The sequence below is a fragment of the Spinacia oleracea genome, chromosome 3 (assembly GCF_020520425.1).
Source record: "Spinacia oleracea cultivar Varoflay chromosome 3, BTI_SOV_V1, whole genome shotgun sequence".
Classification (NCBI taxonomy): Eukaryota; Viridiplantae; Streptophyta; class Magnoliopsida; order Caryophyllales; family Amaranthaceae; genus Spinacia; species Spinacia oleracea.
In genome coordinates, this window is record NC_079489.1 from 4,271,693 (window position 1) to 4,291,049 (window position 19,357).

The following is a 19,357-nucleotide window of genomic DNA, read 5'->3' on the forward strand; positions in this document are numbered from 1 at the left end:
CGTCTTAACAACTAGGACAAGACATCATTGATATGCATGTTTAGTAAATGACCTAAAGTTTAGCTAGTATCCAATATAAGTAGCTGAATTTATTTTTTAGCAATTTATAATGCGAGCGCCTTTTAGCTCCTAAGAAAGACTTCCGTTAAGAAGAATTCACCATTTGCATTCGATCGATAAGCCCAGCTTCGAACATTCAATATGAAGCTTTCATGCACCTGATATATGGGGGAATAGTAATACAAGGACATTACTAAATTAACTGACATAAAAACCCCAACAAAAGAAATGTATGGGGGAATGTTTGGTACCTTGTTTTGTTTAAAAACACTAATACAAACTCAATTCAGTTAAATTAAAAGATTATTATCCAAGTTTACCGAGTTCACTAAATAGTCTAAATTGATGGCCCCATAACGTTAGTCGAAGATGCACCCAATTAAGATGCATCCATTTCAAAGGATAGTCTGAGATTCATCATGAAGTAGATGGGGCGACAGTGCGATTATTAAGTGGGTATTACTATCAAAGTAAAGGGCGGGTGAGATACTTTTATGCTTGACACAAGTAGTGAATGAGATTGGAATAATTTTATCTGTGTACCCTTATTTGTTTAAATTATTTTAATAAGTAAGACACCGAAGAGCAATAACGAATTGATTGATCAATCATTAATTGTTTTTATTTGGTGAATATCTATAAACTCTATTTTGATGATAATTGTTTATCAGATTTCATAATAATTTATATTTAGATGATAAATTGTGCTTCGTACGGGTACTATACTAATAACACACTAAAGTCCAATCAATTTCAAACTAAACATAACCTGACTTGACCGATCTGTTACGCAGGTCGACAATAGTGAATGTGTTGGCAGGTACGTCTTCCATTTTTTCAGGTGAAAAGCAAAAGCAAGAGAGATGGGCAACAATTTGACAACAATTTTACATTATTTTCAAGCTACGACATATCTAAGAAATATTTTCTGAATTTGTAAGAGAAAAAACAATGAATTTGGAGACCCAGTCATCGTTATTGCAATTAGAATCTAACAACAGTAATCACCTCGTGGAGTCTATCACTCAACAACTTAAGAAAAAAAGACAATGCAGAAATACGTCAAGATATAAAGGCATAACTAATACGAAGTACAATACTACACAAAACCTTACTTGTTTTGTTTCTATTCGTTTGTTTTCTTGGCCCAAGCAGAACTTATATTATCTGATATCTGAAATTAATAGAACTACTCTTAACTTATTCTATCTGGAAAAAAAACTCATTGAATTGTGTGTAATGTCTGGAAAAAACTTATATATTTTCAAACATATATCAACTGAACTTATTGAACTTATTTTTTCTAAAATAAGTCAAAATAAGTCGAACAGAACAAAGTCTTGAACTAACGTCACGATGAATGGAGTAGCCTTACTTGTGTATATTCCAAAATTTTCAGATTTAACTTTAAAACAAGCAAGAGCCGAGCCTAATTTCTTGGTCAATATTCCAAGTTTCTTAATTACAATGAAAAACATCAAACGTGATAAAACATCATGCGACGGAGGGAGTATTAAAACATCAAACGCATCATGAGACAATTTTTTTATTTTTATTATTCATACGAGAAGAAAAGCTTAAAAAAAAACAAGAAAAGGAATTATGCGAAAATGATTTTAGCACTCGACGAGACTTATTTTTCTCTACTCTACTAGGTATGTCAAAATTACACCGTGATTTTTTGATGTACCAAAATCAATTTCCGTGAAATATCAACTCACGTAGGTGGTAAGATGTAGGAATATCGTGGCTTATACTTCAAATCTCATTCCCACGCAACAAATGTTCCTTAATTTGCTTCTCCCGCGCCAAATTTGAATTGTGTTTAAGGTATCTCTCTCTCTCTCTCTCTCTCCCTCTCCCTCTCCCATTCCCTCTCTTAATCGTACCAAATTGCAGTACTTAAATTCCTCTCAATTTCTATTTTTTTTCAATTTTCAATTCAGTAATATAAGGTTTTTCTTTGCAATTTTGATTTTTCAGCATACCTATCTTCTTGCTTGAATTCGTTACTTCGTGGATTGGATTGGACTCTTGAAGATGCCTGATTTGCAAATCACCAGAATCGCAAGGTATAATTTCTCTTTCCGACTACTCTACATTTTTCTAATCAGCTTTATCAGAGTAATGCTGCAAATCGCTGTTTTTAATTGTAAATTCAGAATGAAATTTCCAGTGATTAATTTTAATTGCTTACATAATCTCCCGTTTTTCGAAGAAATAGGGTTATAATGATCAAAGTTTGTTTTACGTCATAAGTACGTTTGTTATTAATTCAATGCCTTTAGTTTTGAGGCGATTTCCGAGTACAATGAGAATGAGACCAGTATTCCTTCACTAGTTGGCCAAACAGTGAACCTTCCTTCTCCATTAGTTTCATAGGTTCATCATACTCCACCAATTTCCCTGCAGAAGGATCACATTGCATTTTATTAGAATTCAGAATGCGTTCTTTGGTAATTAGTACATGTTTGGTATGGAATTTAGGGAAGGAAATGGGAAACATTTAAGGAGGAGAAATGGTTATGTGAAGTGTTAACATTTTTTGTTGTTTGACATACCTAAGGAAAGCAGTTCCTTGTATCAAATTGGGGATTGAAGAGGGTAATGTTTTGTTACCACAAGGTTGGAAAAGGTACCAAATGGGTGGTAATGGTTACCATTTGGGAATGAAGTGTGTTACCTATCTCTCATACCAAAGTAATGGAATTAGTTAATTGATTCCATTTCAAACACTTGAAAAATACTATGCCAAACATGCTCTTAGACTTGCCCCCGTTAATCTAGGACATCATTTTGATCGATTGTGGATGATTGTAAGACGAAAGAAAACTCACCATCACTTATGTCAAGGATCTTTGTGCAGTCCATCACGGTTGGTATCCTGTGGGCTACTGTGATCATAGTGCAGTCTGTGAGTTCTCTTCGTATTGTTTTCTGCACAATCATGTCGGTTGCATTGTCGATTGATGCAGTTGCTTCATCTAGTACCAATACCTTGCTTCTTCTTAGTAGTGCACGTCCTAGACAAAATAGTTGTCGTTGTCCCATGCTCCAATTTGATCCGTCCTCCAGAACTAATATGAAATTTTAGTGAATATCATGGTTTAAAAATAGTGACATAATGTTTATTATAATGAGACAAGTGTTACCTGAGGAATCAAGGCCAAGCTCTTTCTCTAGGACATCTTCTTTGAGTTGACATTTTTCAAGCACCTTAACAATAGTACAAAAAAAAGGGGCAGTTTCCATGAATTGAACAAAAAATTAAAGATATTGCTACTGAAGAAGTGAAGAGAGGGGTACTATAAGTATACCTCCCAGATTTCTTCATCATTACTTTGGCACAACGGATCCATGTTGAATCTTACAGTGCCATTAAAGAGCGTAGGATCTTGGGGAATAATCCCTAAGTTTGAACGTAGATCACGAAGTCCTATTGAACATATATCAATGCCTTTAACAATTATCTTCCCTTCAACTGGTTCTACCAAGCGAAACAGAGCTCCTACGAGAGTAGTTTTCCCACTTCCAGTTCTGCCAACAATACCAATTTTGTCTCCCCCTTGAAATGTACAAGTGATTCCTTTAAGTACCAGGGGTGTATCTGGTCTATATCTTATCTGTTTCAGAAATGAGAATTCTTTATGCCTTGCCTTAGTAAGAATATGTCAAATGTGATTCTGAATGCAAAAGACTCACATGCAGATTGCATATCTCCACTTTACCAACTGATGGCCAATTTTGTGGAGGGCGATTACCTTTGATGATTTCCGGAGGCTCACTGTGTATGTCCATGTACTGATTAATCCTCTCCACAGATATAATATAGTTGGCTAATGTGCATTGATATTGAATCGAGTTAACCATGCCTATGTTTAGCGCTAAACCATAGGTTAGAGCCATTCCAATGAACCCTGCATGATTTGTCATATTACTATATTAGAATTACCTCACTGAAGGTTCCATAGCAATGGTAGTTTATCCATCTATTTTTTTGTCAAAGCACAACTTTGTGCTCTTCAGTGATTTTGTACTCGGCAAGAATAAAAGATAAGTATAGTTCTTCACCTGAGCTAAAAGTCCCAGGAGGAAGCAAAACCATGCACAGTGCTGCTGCTGCAAGAACAGTGACACTTAGGATCTCAATCCTCTGAATTAGCCACTCATTAGCTGCAAAATTGTGAAAGAAAGGACTTGCATTTGTATCAATAAGATCCAGAATTTTAGAAAAAAAACGATCTTCCTCCTCAAATGCTCTTATTGTCATGCCTCCAGCTACAGATTCAGCTAAATAGTTTGCAACCATTGACTTGGTTATACCATTGAGTCTCATCAACTCTTTTGCAGTTGCATAATAATACCTCTGTCGATATGATTCATAGAGTAGTTAGTATTAAACCTTGCAGGTTACGAGTATAGAAAACTGTTGTATTTCACACAATGACAGTACTATATATTATGATTAGAGTTCATTTAGAGGTAGTTGAAATTAAGTTTCCAACTGCAGCATGGATACTATTGAGAAATGTCTGTAACCATGGTTTCCCCCCGAAAACATAGCTCTGCCCCAAATTATGTAGAAAGCTCCAAATTCTGGCGCTGTTAAGTGTTTCTTCTGTGGACTTTGTGACATAATGGGATGATGGTAGAGTTGCATTGTGAGAGATTCTTAAAAATCTTACCTGTAATCGTACTGCCATGTAAATTACTGGTATTGAGACAAAGAAGACCGGCCAAGTAACTATAGCCAAAACTACTAAATTACTATATGCAACTGCAGTAGCTCCAAAGGTTGTCATGAAGATGAAGGGGATATCTAGATCAATAATGCTCAAATCAGAAGAGATCTGCAGAGTTTTAAAAAATGCAGGTTAATTACTGTAACATCATTTTGGTGTGGAACTGTGGATCACAGTTTGGAAGCTGATGATAACTATATTCTCACCCGACTCAGTATCCTCCCGAGAGGTGTAGAGTCATAGAACGACATAGGAGCCCGAAAGAGAGAGTTTAGAAACTGAGAAAATAAAGATTTTGATGTTTCCATCCCTAATGTAACTGCTGCAAGAGATCTGAATAGTATGCAGAATGTTGAGCAGAACCCAATTATGAGGTAAACTGTAATCAATGTTGATTTTCTGACAAGAGGATTATCAATGCCATAGGCCATCCACGTATTCTGTAATATTTGGCTGATCAGAAAGGCAAGATTAGAAAGAGCAAGAATTGAAAAATACAAGTAGCCTTTATTCTGATTCAGGTATATTAAGTATGGCTTAGAACCAGTGTCTCCGACTTCTCTTTCTTCTTGTTTTATCAACTGATTTCTTTTCAGTGGTTGATATTGCTTATCAGTGTTCATTATTGTCTTAATCTCTTTTGCTGAATAGTGATCACTTTCAACTTCGGCCATTGTTCCAGCAGTCTCTTTGTGTGCGGTTACAAGGTCCAAAAATTCCCGACTTGAAGCTAACAACTCATGGTACGTGCCTGCTTGAAGGACTTCCCCATCTGACATTAGCTGTAAGTAAGAACAATTTCCTTTCATTGATGATTGCAGAGTATTTATGCACAAAATAGAAGTTCATAATGCACTAATATACAAACTTTATTTCCTCAGTCAAAAGAAAGTCCATATTTTACCATTTTGATTCAGTCAATAGTCATTGAGATTAGAAATTAAGTTGTCTATTGAAAAACAATAAGAAAGACATCATTAAAATGATGTCTATTTGAATGTTAAAATAAAGAGAATGTACTTTAATTTAGATTAGCAGGTAGATGATTCAGGGAATTTTGTGAAAAGCATAGCTATTCTTTCAGTCAATCATGAAATTTTCACTCTTCTTATTTCAGTTGGAGCAGACAATCTCTAAGTTTAATGAATCTTGTAGGCATGTATTTCAAGAAGACTGACCAAACAACGATGAAAGGCAGGAAGAAAATCAACTTGGTGTGTCACAAGCAGGACAATCTTTCTAGAAAGAGCTTGCATAACATATTCCTGTCACAATGTGAATAGTCATATGTTATAGTGGTTAAATATATATCACCAAAATGAAAATATTCACGGTGAATGTTAAAGAGTTACATTGAAGAGGCTTGTTGCAGTGTGTGCGTCAACAGCACTGAACGGATCATCCAAAAGATAAATGTCAGCATCTAGGTATAATGCACGAGCAAGTTGAATCCGTTGTTTCTGGCCACCACTTAGATTAACTCCTCTTTCTCCTATTTCAGTATTGTCAGCATAAGGAAGAAGTTCAAGGTCCTTCACCAGTGAACACCTTTGGAGAGTTTCTTGGTATCTAAGTTCATCCATGGCAGATCCAAAAAGTATATTCTCACGTACTGTCCCTGTTTGGATCCAAGCTGTCTGGGAAACGTAAGCGATTCTCCCATAAACTTCCACCTATAAGAGAAAACACATTGAGAGCGGATTAATTTTTTTAGCAAATCCCTCGGTTAATACATAGCTATTTATGGCTGTATGACTGTGTGTCAAATGTGCAGCTATGTGCCAATTCAATCATTAGATGCAACAGTTCATTGAGTACACGAGGGTTGTCCAAGAAGCTTACAACTCCGTCTGTGTATTGTACTTCTCCCAGAATTGCAGCCAGTAACGTTGATTTTCCTGAGCCAACTTCTCCACATATTGCGACCTTTTCACCTGGATAGACATCTAGATTTATGTTTCTCAGTGTCAGCTTTGATGGATTCATTTCCCAGGAGATGTTTGCTGACTTCATCTGAATGGCATGATTAGTGCTGGTCATATTGCTCTTGTTCCTGGTATTTTCAATTTGAAGCTCTGGAGCTGCAAGAAACTTCACAATTCGTGCAAATGCAACTCTTGCTTGAATCACTACACCAATGACATCGGGGATAATTTTGATAGGCTCTTGTCCCAGACGTAAAGTAGCAAGAAAGGTGAAAACATTACTGGCGTGTAGAGGAACTTTGAGGAAATAACATGCCCCAAATGTAGCAGCAGAGATCAATACAGGAGATGACCAGTAGAAAAACAAACTGTATCCTTTTTGTAACTGCACTGCTGATAATCGTTTACATTCCACTTTCCTCAATGCTTCAATTACATTCTTGAAGTGAGTCATCCAAGCATATAGCTTCAACACCTTCATGGCTTCATGTTCACAAGAGCCTCTGAGCAAGCCTTCAGCCTCTCATCTTGAGAAACCATCAACTTGCTTTGGGACCTGTGTTGTAATTTGGCAATAGGAGTGTTACAAAGCACGGTTAAAACAATCACTACTAAGGATCCAATGGTTGCAAGTCCTATTGAATGGATCACAATAAGTAATGCAAAGCAAAGTTGGAGGCTTGTTGTCCAAGTCCGGTGAAACCAATATGGAAATTCCCCGACTCTATAAGCATCAACAGTTACATAGTTCATTATCTCACCACCAGAGTGCATCCTCCTAGCAATATTTGATAATCTTAGTTGCTTCTTGTAAATTGCTGCAGTTAGCATGGACCTCACTTTGAGACCGATCAATTTACTCCGGAAGTACCATTGCCTCTGTGACAAAGATTCCAAAATCTTCGAAAGGAAAAGTAAAATGGCCAAAAGATAACCTTCATATTTGAAAGCTTGTTTACCCTCAGCTACCTTAAAGAAGGAGTTCAGCAAAAGAGGTCCAGCTGACAGTGCGACTATTTTCAAAAACGCGAAGAACCCTGACATCAGAATCTCCTTCCAGTGGCATGCAACAATAGCCCACAAGATTGAAGATTCTGACAGCAACTCACCAGCCTGTTTCCGTTTATTCAGTTGATCCAGAAACTGTAAGTAACAAGATCCTGCTCTGTCTATTTCTCGAAGTCTTGGTATGTCATTTTCCTGAAGAGTCTTTTCTTTACCCAATTTCAGCAAAGGTTTCAACCAACAAAATGACATCTCACTGAACAACCCAGCTGTAGAAAACGGGCTAACTTGGGCAGCTGAATCAGTCTCTCCACTGCCATTATCCTCTACATTCAAAGGCCTGGTAAGGGTATTATTTTCACTGCTAGCCTCCCCTTCATTTTTGTACCCTTTGTAAGTACTTAACAAGAGCAAACTTGCTCCTAGGAAAGACATAATATCTAAGGGAATCTTAACTGTCAGTCTTTCATGGTTCACTATGGCAGAGAAAAGAGTCAGACAACTGTAAATCCCAGTATACAGGAAAGCCAAAATGGACATGACTTTTGGGGAAGACTCTCCTCCCATAAGTTTTGTTGTTAGTCCCAAAAACAACCATGTGCCTCCGTGAAAGAAAAATAATACCCACCCATGAATCGGTGAAATAGAATGATCATTTCTCAACTTTTCCTCCAAATTCCAAATACCTAAGCCTATGTAAAGAATCCCCAAAGACACATTAAAAATAGCTGATAGTATCTGTAAGGTTGATGCCTGTATATGATTAGCTCGTAGCTTGAGTTTCTTGGAAGATATTTTGCAAATGAAGTTAGTTAAGAGGATAGTGAGGAGTATTAGATCAAAACAGACAATGGAGGCATGGTTGACACATGAAGAAGGATGAGTAATAAACACAAATTGAGGATTGCAAGGTTCAGAATTGTTTCTTGCACAGTCAGATTGCCCACAAAATAGAGTCCACAAATCCTCCATCATTATATTCCCCATAAAAGTCTCTGACATGATAACATCAATCATGAAGGAGAATAAACGATCATTTAGATGACTACAACTTCTCTAGGGAGAAACTTTACCAGGAGATCATATAACTCGGGCGATTAGTATATTGACCTGGAAGAACTTGACCACAGTACAATTAGATATCAAGAATTAGAGGATGACACAGAAATTTATCACCTGTTATTTTGGAGTTGGACAGGGCACTTATTTATGCACGAACGCCACCTACAAGAACTATTCCATTATCATTACTTATTTCAAGCTTTATGCACCTACAAGATAGACAAAGTAAACAAAAGGGGAAGCTGCAAAGCCCGCAAGAGGTAGCTGCTTGGGTTAGAGTACTTGTCACTGAAATTTGGAATTATTAAATACTATTTATAACTGCCTAAAAGAAAGAAAAAATACACTGATAATCTGTAGAAAAAAAATATCACGCAAAAATAAAGTATAGGAAGTGGAAAGAAAGAAAGAAACTAACCAAGAAAGTTCATGAGAAAACTCTCATGATATTACAGTAGATGAATGCTGTTATGTTAGTGGGAAAACTGAGAAAGATATTAGAGAGTACCAGAAATGCTCAACAGTGGGTGTCAGTGCATTTAGCAGGAGATTCTACTCTGTATTTGTGGTAAGTAGTCCATTCGGAATTAGTTTTCATATTTTTGTGACCCTCTTAAAAAAAGTATGATATATAAACAATTTAATGATTTTTATTTACTTCGTTCTAAACCTATGTTGCTCACACTCTTATTTGAGTGTCGTGTCCGACAAGGGATCGGAGGATCCAACACTCTAGATATAATAAATTTCATATAAGGCCACTATATATTTGGGTGTCACGTGATCATGTTGTGTAGAAGGGTCGGAGGATCGGACTCCCAACACCCTCCATCAACCAGAGTGTCGAAGTAACATTGTTCTAAACTATTTAGAAAATGTGACTACTGATTCCGATGGGCGGGGAAATTTGTAGTGGAAAAATACTTTTACAACGAATCAGGTTCTGTATGCTATAATATCGGAGAAGTATATGCATGAGAATAAAATTACTACTATTTTTTTTGTATGTTTCTTTTTTTCTGGGTGATGGAAGGAATATATACAAAATTTATGGATTTGGACTGACCATATAGTGATGGGCATGGTCGTTTAATAGCTAATATGATTGAGAAAGTAGAAAAAGCGGAAAGACAAAAGGCGGAGAATGCTTTACATGTGTGTCACATACTCTCCACTATTAACCTCACCCTTAATTCTTCAATCTCATTGGAGACTAAGAAAGTAGCTGACTTGGATTAGTGATTAGTATTAAATTACAAAATGAGATAATAATTATGAATTCTGTGAATTTTTAACCAGTAACTGGTTAGAAAATAAATTATTGCTGGAGTTACTGGACTAATCCGTTCACGAGTCTGTCTAGGTGGGCCGTTTTTTGTCAATGGTTTAAGAACTGTTCAAATTTCGCTGGGCCAATTGGAAGCAGGCTGATGGAATGGAAGATCAGCCCACAACCCATAACCTAGGTGGACTGGTCCAAATCTTGGACCTGGCCTGGGACGGATCGCCCTGACATGGCCCGCTACCACCTCTACTTATATCAGTTATTACTCATGTTGCTGTTTTGTTGTTCAAAATTGTATTTTCATCTTATGATCCTTCATTACCGTGACATCTCATGACAATTTTTTATCAATTTATAGTTTCTGTTCGTAATATTTGACTGAGTTTGATAATTTATTTCCAGCTACTCTCCAAGGTAATTTTGGCATCAGAATTTCAGCTTAAAATTCAAATGCAGACTGGAGCAAGCATTCTAGACAAAAATGTTGAAGGGAATTTTCAAGTTGAGATCTTCCGGTACTCTTCTTCAGCTACGCGGAGTACTACTAACGTATCACGTAAGTGAAAAAACACTTCCAGACATGATACTGATACCAGAATAACATATGGATCTCTTTAATTTTACATAAGTAGGCCAAGCTTCATATTTCTTTGAGCTGGCTTATGATTCCTACTCTTAGTGCCTACACATAGGGAAATGGAAAAAAAGGAAAAGTATATATCTTTCTCAGGATAGGTTGATAAAGGAGGTGATCATCTTCCCGTCAAAATTGCTTCTCCATGGCTTTTGCTCAATGCGTCTGACCAGCAGAGTGGATATGAGACCAATATTCCTTGACAAGTTGGCCGAATAGTGAACCTTCTTTCTTCATTAGATTGGTTGGCTCGTCATACTCCACCAGTTTTCCTGCCACAAAATTATAATTTCTTTAAACATCTGATCTCTTCCTGGTAAATAAGAAAATTATTTAGTATCACTTCTATATTTTCCGTCTTCAGTTTTTGACTAATTCTAGGTTGGTAAAATTCAACATATCCGAAATACAATACAATATGACACTAGAAATATTCACTAAACTAATGGAAGTAATCTCTGTACTTAAAACTGTTGAAAAATTTAACCGAGCTAAACATTTTGGAAAGTTTGGAAGGAAAGAAAGACTTACCATCACTAATGGAAAGAACTTTTGTGCAGTCCATCACGGTGGGTATCCTGTGGGCTACAGTAATCACAGTGGAGCCAACAAATTCTGTTCTTATTGTTTTCTGAAGGATCGTGTCAGTTGCATTATCAATCGATGCAGTCGCTTCATCAAGAACTAACACTCGACTTCTTCTCAGCAAAGCACGCCCTAGACAGAACAGCTGCCGCTGTCCCATGCTCCAATTTGATCCATCCTCCACAACTGATGGTAATAAAGGTTAGTGCAATCATTTATTAAATGCAAATCATCTTACTAGTGAATTTATACTAGTAAAAACTGATGGTAAAATGTTTAATTTCTTTTGGATGAGTAAAGACTTACCTAGAGAATCTAGTCCATGGTTTTTCATTTCAACAGCTTCTTTAAGCTGACATTTGATGAGCACCTTCCCAAAAAAAAAGAACAAAATTTATTTATATTGCATTACTTGGGAAATGTAGGGCACTAGCATTGTGCAAAGTGTTTAAATCTACCTCCCAGATTTCTTCATCATTGTGCTGACATAACGGATCCAAGTTGAAGCGTACTGTGCCATTGAAGAGAGTAGGATCTTGTGGTATAATCCCAAAACGTGACCGTAGATCGTGAAGTCCTACTGAACATATATCAATGCCATCAACTACAATCTTGCCTCCTATTGGTTCCACTAAGCGAAACAATGCCCCTATTAGGGTAGTTTTTCCACTGCCAGTCCTTCCAACAATACCAATTTTATCTCCGCCTTCAAATGTACAACTGATTCCCTGAAGAACCAGTGGAGTATCTGGTCTATATCTTATCTGTTTAGGGCATGAAAAGTCTTAGTATCCCATTGCTAAGCATCTATACAAGGGGCAGGGGTACTTTACTGAGTAGCATTATAGTTAACTTGTTAGTAGGCAAGTAGCTAATAAGTTATTATAGTTTGTTAGAAAGAGATTTACGTTGAAGATTGAGGAGAGTAGTAGAGAGAGAAATTGTTACTTGATAGTTGATAGAGAACCAATCTCTCAAATGTTGCCTAGGTTGTAACCCGTGTTTAACATCAAATACAACAATATCTTAGTAATTTTCCATTAAGTTCTTCATTAGTTCCTTAAACTGTTATAGTGAAAGAATAGCTAAGAATCATCTTGATTCATAGCACTCACCTTTCTATAATCAGTCATATTTTCATCCAAATGTTAAAAACATTACCTGCAGATTTAAGATCTCCACTTTACCAACCAATGGCCAGTTTTGTGGAGGGCGGTTATCTTTGATGACTTCTGGAGCTTCACTGGTTATATCCATGTATTGATTAAGCCTCTCCACTGAAATGATTTGGTTGGCTAATTTGCATTGGTTCCGAACTGAGAAAACCATACCCAGGTTTAGTGTAAGAGCATACGATAGTGCCATTCCGATGAAGCCTGCACCATTGGTTATATTAGCATTATCTTACAGACGCACTCATAAAAAAAATTCATTTATTTATCTCATCATAAAAGATTTGCAGACGCATAAACCTCACAAAAGATTAGAAAGAGAGCTAGGGGAATCTCTCACCTGGGCTAAAAGTGCCGGGAGGAAGCAAAACCATGCACAGTGTTGCGACTGCAAGAACAGTGGCACTGAGGGCCTCAATCCTCTGAAGCAGCCATTCTTTGGCTGCAAAATTGTGGAAGTATGAGCTTGCATTTGCATCAATAAGATTGAGATTCTTTGTGAAAAAACGATCTTCCACTTGAAAAGCTCTAATCGTCATGGCTCCGGCTAATGATTCGGTTAAATGGTTTGCAACCATAGATTTGGTTGTACCGTTGAGCCTCATCAACTCTTTCACAGTTGCAAAGTAATATCTCTGTACACATGTTTCATAGAGTAATTTGGTGTCAAACCAAACAAGTGTAATGTTCAAAAAACACTCTTCAAGGATGACAATATTTACAGTTTAGTTCATTAAGGTTGTTGGTGGAAAATAATGCTTATCTTACCATGAATGCTTACTGACTCTGTATAGTCGGCCTTTAAACAGATGAAAATCATGAAGTTCAAAAGTTTCTATTATTAACTGAAACAAGTGCAACTGTCTAAAACCATGTTTTTTTTAATATGCAGAGCCTTTACAAAGCTGCTGAATAGCTATTTACAAATGATTCTATCTTAAGCATGGCATAGAAAAGTATGACAACCACATCTGGAGTTCTGGACAAGTTATAAACCATTTTTGTAGTCTTTCTTGATGGAATAGGAGGGTAGAGGGGGAGTTCTATTAATCCTTCAACATCTTACCTGCAGTCTTATTGCCATGTAAAGCACCGGTATGCTGACAATGAGTACCTGCCAAATTATGACAGCTATCACTCCTAAATTAGCACATGCCTCTGAAAAGGATACAATAGTTGCTTGGAAGTCGAAGGGGATATCAAGATCGATGATGCTCAAATCAGAAGCGATCTGCAGAGATTCAAAGTTACTGCATAATCAGTTCAGACCAACTTTGTGTGAATCAGAGTTGCAATGACATCTTTATACTTACCCGACTGAGTATCCTTCCAAGAGGTGTAGAGTCATAGAATGACATTGGAGCTCGAAATAGGGAGTTCAGTAACCGAGAAAACATAGATTTTGATGACTTCATTCCAATTGCAACCACTGTAAGAGATCTTATGAGTAAACAGAATGTGGAAGAAAATCCAAGCACGAGGTAAACCACAATTAGTTTTGATTTGCTGACATGAGGATCATCAACAGCTGAGGCCATCCAAGTGCTCTGTAATATTTGCCCTATCACAAATGCGAGATGGAAAAGAGTGAAAATAGAAATGTACAAACAGCCTTTATTCTGGTTCAGGTATATCAGGTATGGCTTAAAGCCAATATCTCCAACTTCTCTTTCTTCTTGTTTAATCAACTGATCTCCTTTTAATGCTTGATTTTGATCCTCATCATTGACTTTCTTAATCTCTTTAGTAGGGTAATTATGTTTTCTAGATGTACTAACTTCAGCCTGTTCTGTACCAGCAGTCTCCTTGTGCGCATTTACAAGGTCCAAAAACTCCTTACTTGAAGCTAATAACTCATGATAAGAGCCTGAGCGAAGTACTTCCCCATCTGACATCAGCTGCAAACAAGAGGAATTTCTGAAAGGTAAATATAATTGAACAAGGAATCATTCCCTGTGTCGATTAAGAAGTGGCTACCACTAACTAAGAGCGAGGCAGTAAAGTTAAATAGTAAGCAACTAAGCATCACTAGGGGTAAGGTATTAATAGATTGCGTTGTTCCATAAACATTTTTAAATCTCTGCCTCCCAGCAAAATATTTCTACCAAAGCAAAATCCCTCATTTTATTTGAGGTAGATAACTTTAATTTTGACTCCAGAGGTAGATGGTGTTACATAGTGTGAAGCTGTGAACCACCTCTTAGTTGACCTAATTTCAGACTTCCAGTAAGGGTGTTAGTGAGAACAGTAAATATCATTTAGGGTGCTGTAAAAGTGTGGTATTTGGTAATGTATTTGATGACTGTATGCTAAAACAATGATGTTGATGAGTGGGGAATTGTAACTGATAGTCAAGTATCTAGTTTTGTCGCATTTGAGCAGGCAATTTCCTACAAGTTAAGGATATAGATATGTTATATAAACCATCTAGAAGGACTTTCTGAATTTTGTTTGGTGCATATTGTAGAATAATGCAGCATAACTATGAGAAAACTTCCTACATGTGCTCTCAGAAAAATGTTGAAGTTATGGGAGGCCGTAAAGAGAGCACCAAGGCGAAGCTCAGTGCTTAGCTGACATGAATGATTCAAAGACTCAAGGCTAGAAGGGTAAGTGAGTATGACATATTTTCTTTCTTTTTTTCAATGCAGAGTCCACAGTTGGCCTTTGCATGTTTCATGAAGCTTGCACGCGCATAAAGAAACAGAAGACTTCTGAAAATATAGCACTTACAGGTAATTAGTATGTCAGCTCTCTGGAAGCTCATAGATGCATCATTGGATTTGTTTATTCTCATTTGGATTCAACTAGACATTATAATCGTAAGAAAACTACCGAGTCCAAATGAAAGACAGCAGTAAGTTAAAAAACTTGGCATGGGAAGATTTGAGGCCTTAAACACAGGGTTGGGACAAAAAGTTGAGAGCAGGTAAGGGAGAAAACATTCATTATGCCGTGTGAAAAATTTGGACTGCAATAAACACCTCTTCCGTCAAATCTGAAAAGTTAGTTGCAGCATTCCTAAAGATATGTCGTAGGTAGCAATGTAGCATACACAATATTGCCCCCAATAATTAATTTTAACTAAAGCAAGCAACAGAAAGTGATGTTAGACTCACCAAACAACAATGAAATGCTGGAAGAAAATCAACTTGGTGTGTCACAAGCACGACAGTCTTTCCAGAAAGTGCTTCCATAACATATTCCTGCCACAATACAAAACTTCATATGCTAGTTTTGATTAAAAATTAAAACATTAAGGTCTCAAGGCTTAAGGTTTAAGAGTTACATTGAAAAGGCTAATTGCAGTGTGTGCATCAACAGCACTAAATGGGTCATCCAAAAGATAGATATCAGCATCTTGGTATAAAGCACGAGCAAGTTGAACTCGTTGCTTCTGCCCACCACTTAAATTAACTCCTCTTTCCCCTATTTCTGTCATGTCACCATAGGGAAGAAGTTCGAGGTCCTTCACCAATGAACACCTATGAAGAGTATCTTGATATCTTAAGTCATTCATGTCAGACCCGAAAAGAATATTATCCCGTATTGTCCCTGTTTGAATCCAAGCTGTTTGGGAAACGTAAGCGATTCTCCCATAAACTTCCACCTATAAGAGAATACATGTTTTATAAATAAAAAAACAATTTCCCATACACATATGTATGAAAACATCTGTGATTCTAGTTAGATGACTAGTAATTGTCATCCCAAGGCATACATGTTGATATTTAAATGATGCCATAGTTCAAGAAGTATAAAGGTTGCTGAAGATGCTTACTATTCCATCTATATATGGTACTTCTCCAAGAATTGCTGCTAACAATGTTGATTTTCCTGAGCCAACTTCTCCACATATGGCTATCTTATCACCTGGACATACATCTAGATTTATGCTTTTTAGTGTTGGCTTGGATGGATTCATTTCCCACGAAAGATTTGCTGACTTTATCTGAATGGCATGGTTTACACTGTTCATATTGTTCTTTTTTCTGACATTTTCAGCCTGAAGCTCTGGTGCTGCAAGAAACTTTACAATCCTTGTAAACGCAACTCTTGCTTGAATCACTACGCCAATGACATCAGGAACAGTTCTGATAGGGCCTTGCACCAAATGCAATGTTGCAAGAAATGTGATAACATTACTGGCATGAAGAGGAATTTGAAGGAAATAACAGGCCGCAAATGTTGCAGTAGAGACCAATACAGGAGACGTCCAGAAGACAAAAATGTTGACTGCCTTTCTCAACTGTACTGATGATAACCATTTCAATTCAACTTCCCTCAATGTCTCGACTACATTCTTGAAGTGAGTCTCCCAGGCATACAACTTAAGCACCTTCATGTTCACAAGAGCCTCCGAGCAAGCCTTCAGCCTCTCATCTTGAGCAATCATCAACTTGCTTTGGAACTTATGCTGTAATTTGGCGAGGGGAGCAAAGAAAATCACCGTTAAAACAATCACCACTAAGGATGCAACAGTTGCAAGTCCGATTGAATGGATCATAATAAGCAATGCAAAGCAAAGCTGGAGGACTATAGTCCAAGTATGATGAAGCCAGAAAGAAAATTCCCCGATCCTATAAGCATCCACAGTTGCATAGTTCAGTATCTCACTACCAGAGTTCCTTCCAACAACATTTGAGAGTCGTAGTTGCTTTCTGTAAATTGCTGCAGTGAGCATGGATCTCACTTTAAGACCGGTCATTTTGCTTCGAAAGTACCATTGCCTCTGTGACAAAGATTCCAAGATTTTAAAGAAAAAGAGTGTGATTGCCAGTAAATAACTTTCATATCTGAAAGCTTCATTACCCTCAGAAACCTCAATAAAGGAATTGAGCAATAGAGGTCCAGCTGATACCGCAAGTGTCTTCAGAAAAGCAAAGACTCCTGACACCAGATTCTCCCTCCAGTGGCATCTAAAAATTGTCCATAAGGTTGAGGATTCTGATAGGGATTCATCCGTTTTATTTTTGCTCAATTGGTCAAGGAATTGTAAGTAACAGTACCCTGCTCTATCTATGTCACGTAATTTGGGCATGTCGTCTTCGTTGAGAGTCTTCTCCCCACCCAACTTCATCAAAGGGTTCAACCAACAGAATGTCATCTCACTGATCAAACCGGCTTTGGAAAATGGGGTAACTTGATCAGCCGAATCATTTTCAATGTTGCTGTCAGTCTCCTCAGCATTCAAAGGAGTGTAGAGGGTACTTCTATTGCCAGCCACCCAATACCCATTGTAAGTACATAACATTAGCAAACTTGCTCCTAGAATAGACAGAATATCCAAGGCTACTTTAACCGTTATCCTTTCATGGTACACTATGACAGAAAACAGAGCTATAAAGGAGAAAATTCCAGCACAATGGAAAGCCAAGATGGACAAGATTCGCAATGTGGCTTTCGGGAAGAACTCTCCTTTCAGGCTTGTAGTTAGTCCAACCACCAACCATGTAATTCCATGAAATAAAAACAGAACCCACAGATGAATCGGTGAAACAAAATGATCAATTCTCAACTTTTCTTCCAGAATCCAAATGCCAAAACCAATGTAAACAAGCCCCAAACATCCATTAAAAACAGCTGATATTATCTGCAAAGCTGAAAACTGTCTACGGCGAGCTGGTGACTCGACTTTCTTGAAAGAAATTTTGCTTATGAAACTCCATAAGAGCACCAACAGAAGCAGTAGATCAAAACAAACAATGGAAGCATGATTGACACAGGATGAAGGTTGAATTACCAACACTAACCGGGGATTACATGACTCAGAACTGGTTCTTGCACAATCAGATTGCCCGCAGAACAGGTTCCACAAATTCTCCTCCATCATTTTCAGCTACCTTATTTTTCTGCATCAATTAGGAAAAACAAAAAAGCATGAAGATCATATGTAAAATTATAGTCTTTACATCATATAGGACATAAACAGAATGCCTTTTCAGTTTTGGATTGTATATGGAAAAAGAATAGATTTTGATGGTTATGGTAATCTATTGATCGAATATTAAGAACTAAGTTAATTAAGAAATCATGTACAAGTACTACGTAAGTCTTGCGGCTCTTGCCCACTAGTATTATAATGTACTGTCAACGCATGTCTGTTAATAATGTTTAAATGCTAGAGCTCCACCATTATCATTAATCATCCACTAAAATAATACATTCAAATATTATTCTCCTACAAGAAAAACAAAAAATAAAATAAACCCAGAAGTGGAAGATTCATGCAGATGCCCATTTTTTTATATTAAAAAACAGAAACTAATTTACCAAGAAGTTGATCATGAAATAATTTTTTAGTTTGAAAAGAAGAAAATAGTATTTTTTCCAAAAGGTGAAACCTTTTCCCCTAGAAAATAGAATAGCTTGTAGGCGTTTTAGTTTACAATATGAATAACTAGATTTTAGCCCGTGCGATGCACGGAATTTTTAAAATTTTTATGTTTAAATAAAACTACTATGTATATACCAATTTATATACTTCGTATTAGATTAGATTAGTTTTTTTATTTTGCATTGAATTTCATTTTAGATTTATTTTTTTAACTATGAGAGTGTTTGTTTTTGGATGAAATTGTATATGTGTATTATTTAATAATTAATTAATAAAAATATCTATATGGCACTTAATTATTTATCTACGTGACACTCGACTTTTTTAATTCAAAAATAATTTTGAAATTTTATTTTTCATTGGCCGAAACCATTAGATTTCCTACGTGACGCTCTAATATTGGATTAATGTTTGATTTTAAATTGAATTTTATTTATTTTATTTTAGATCAGTGTATGATTTTGGATGAATTTTATTTTAGATTTATTTATTAATTATTAGAGTGTTTAATTTTATATGGAGTTGTATATATTAGTAATCAATTAATTAA

The 19,357-nt window shown here is 36.6% G+C and overlaps 1 protein-coding gene, 1 long non-coding RNA gene and 1 pseudogene across 2 annotated transcripts; 1 reads left to right on the forward strand and 2 right to left on the reverse strand.

Annotated features, from left to right (window-relative positions):
• Positions 1 to 2,203: 2,203 nt before the first annotated feature.
• Positions 2,204 to 9,194, reverse strand: LOC110779826 (ABC transporter C family member 10-like; annotated as a pseudogene).
• LOC130469291 (uncharacterized) lies at positions 6,961 to 13,545 on the forward strand. Its single transcript, XR_008929739.1, has 6 exons — positions 6,961 to 7,097; positions 7,715 to 7,872; positions 7,958 to 8,075; positions 10,482 to 10,635; positions 11,274 to 11,499; positions 13,363 to 13,545. It is a non-coding gene; the product is annotated as an uncharacterized lncRNA (long non-coding RNA).
• On the reverse strand, positions 10,509 to 18,303 carry LOC110779857 (ABC transporter C family member 10). Its single transcript, XM_021984324.2, has 11 exons — positions 16,252 to 18,303; positions 15,760 to 16,080; positions 15,590 to 15,676; positions 13,784 to 14,368; positions 13,537 to 13,701; positions 12,811 to 13,105; positions 12,460 to 12,674; positions 11,757 to 12,062; positions 11,605 to 11,668; positions 11,245 to 11,484; positions 10,509 to 10,985 (listed from the first exon to the last, which is right to left on the reverse strand). The coding sequence occupies exons 1-11, from the start codon at positions 18,301 to 18,303 to the stop codon at positions 10,870 to 10,872; spliced, it is 4,446 nt and encodes a 1,481-aa protein (XP_021840016.2). The 3' UTR covers positions 10,509 to 10,869.
• Between the last annotated feature and the right edge of the window lie 1,054 nt (positions 18,304 to 19,357).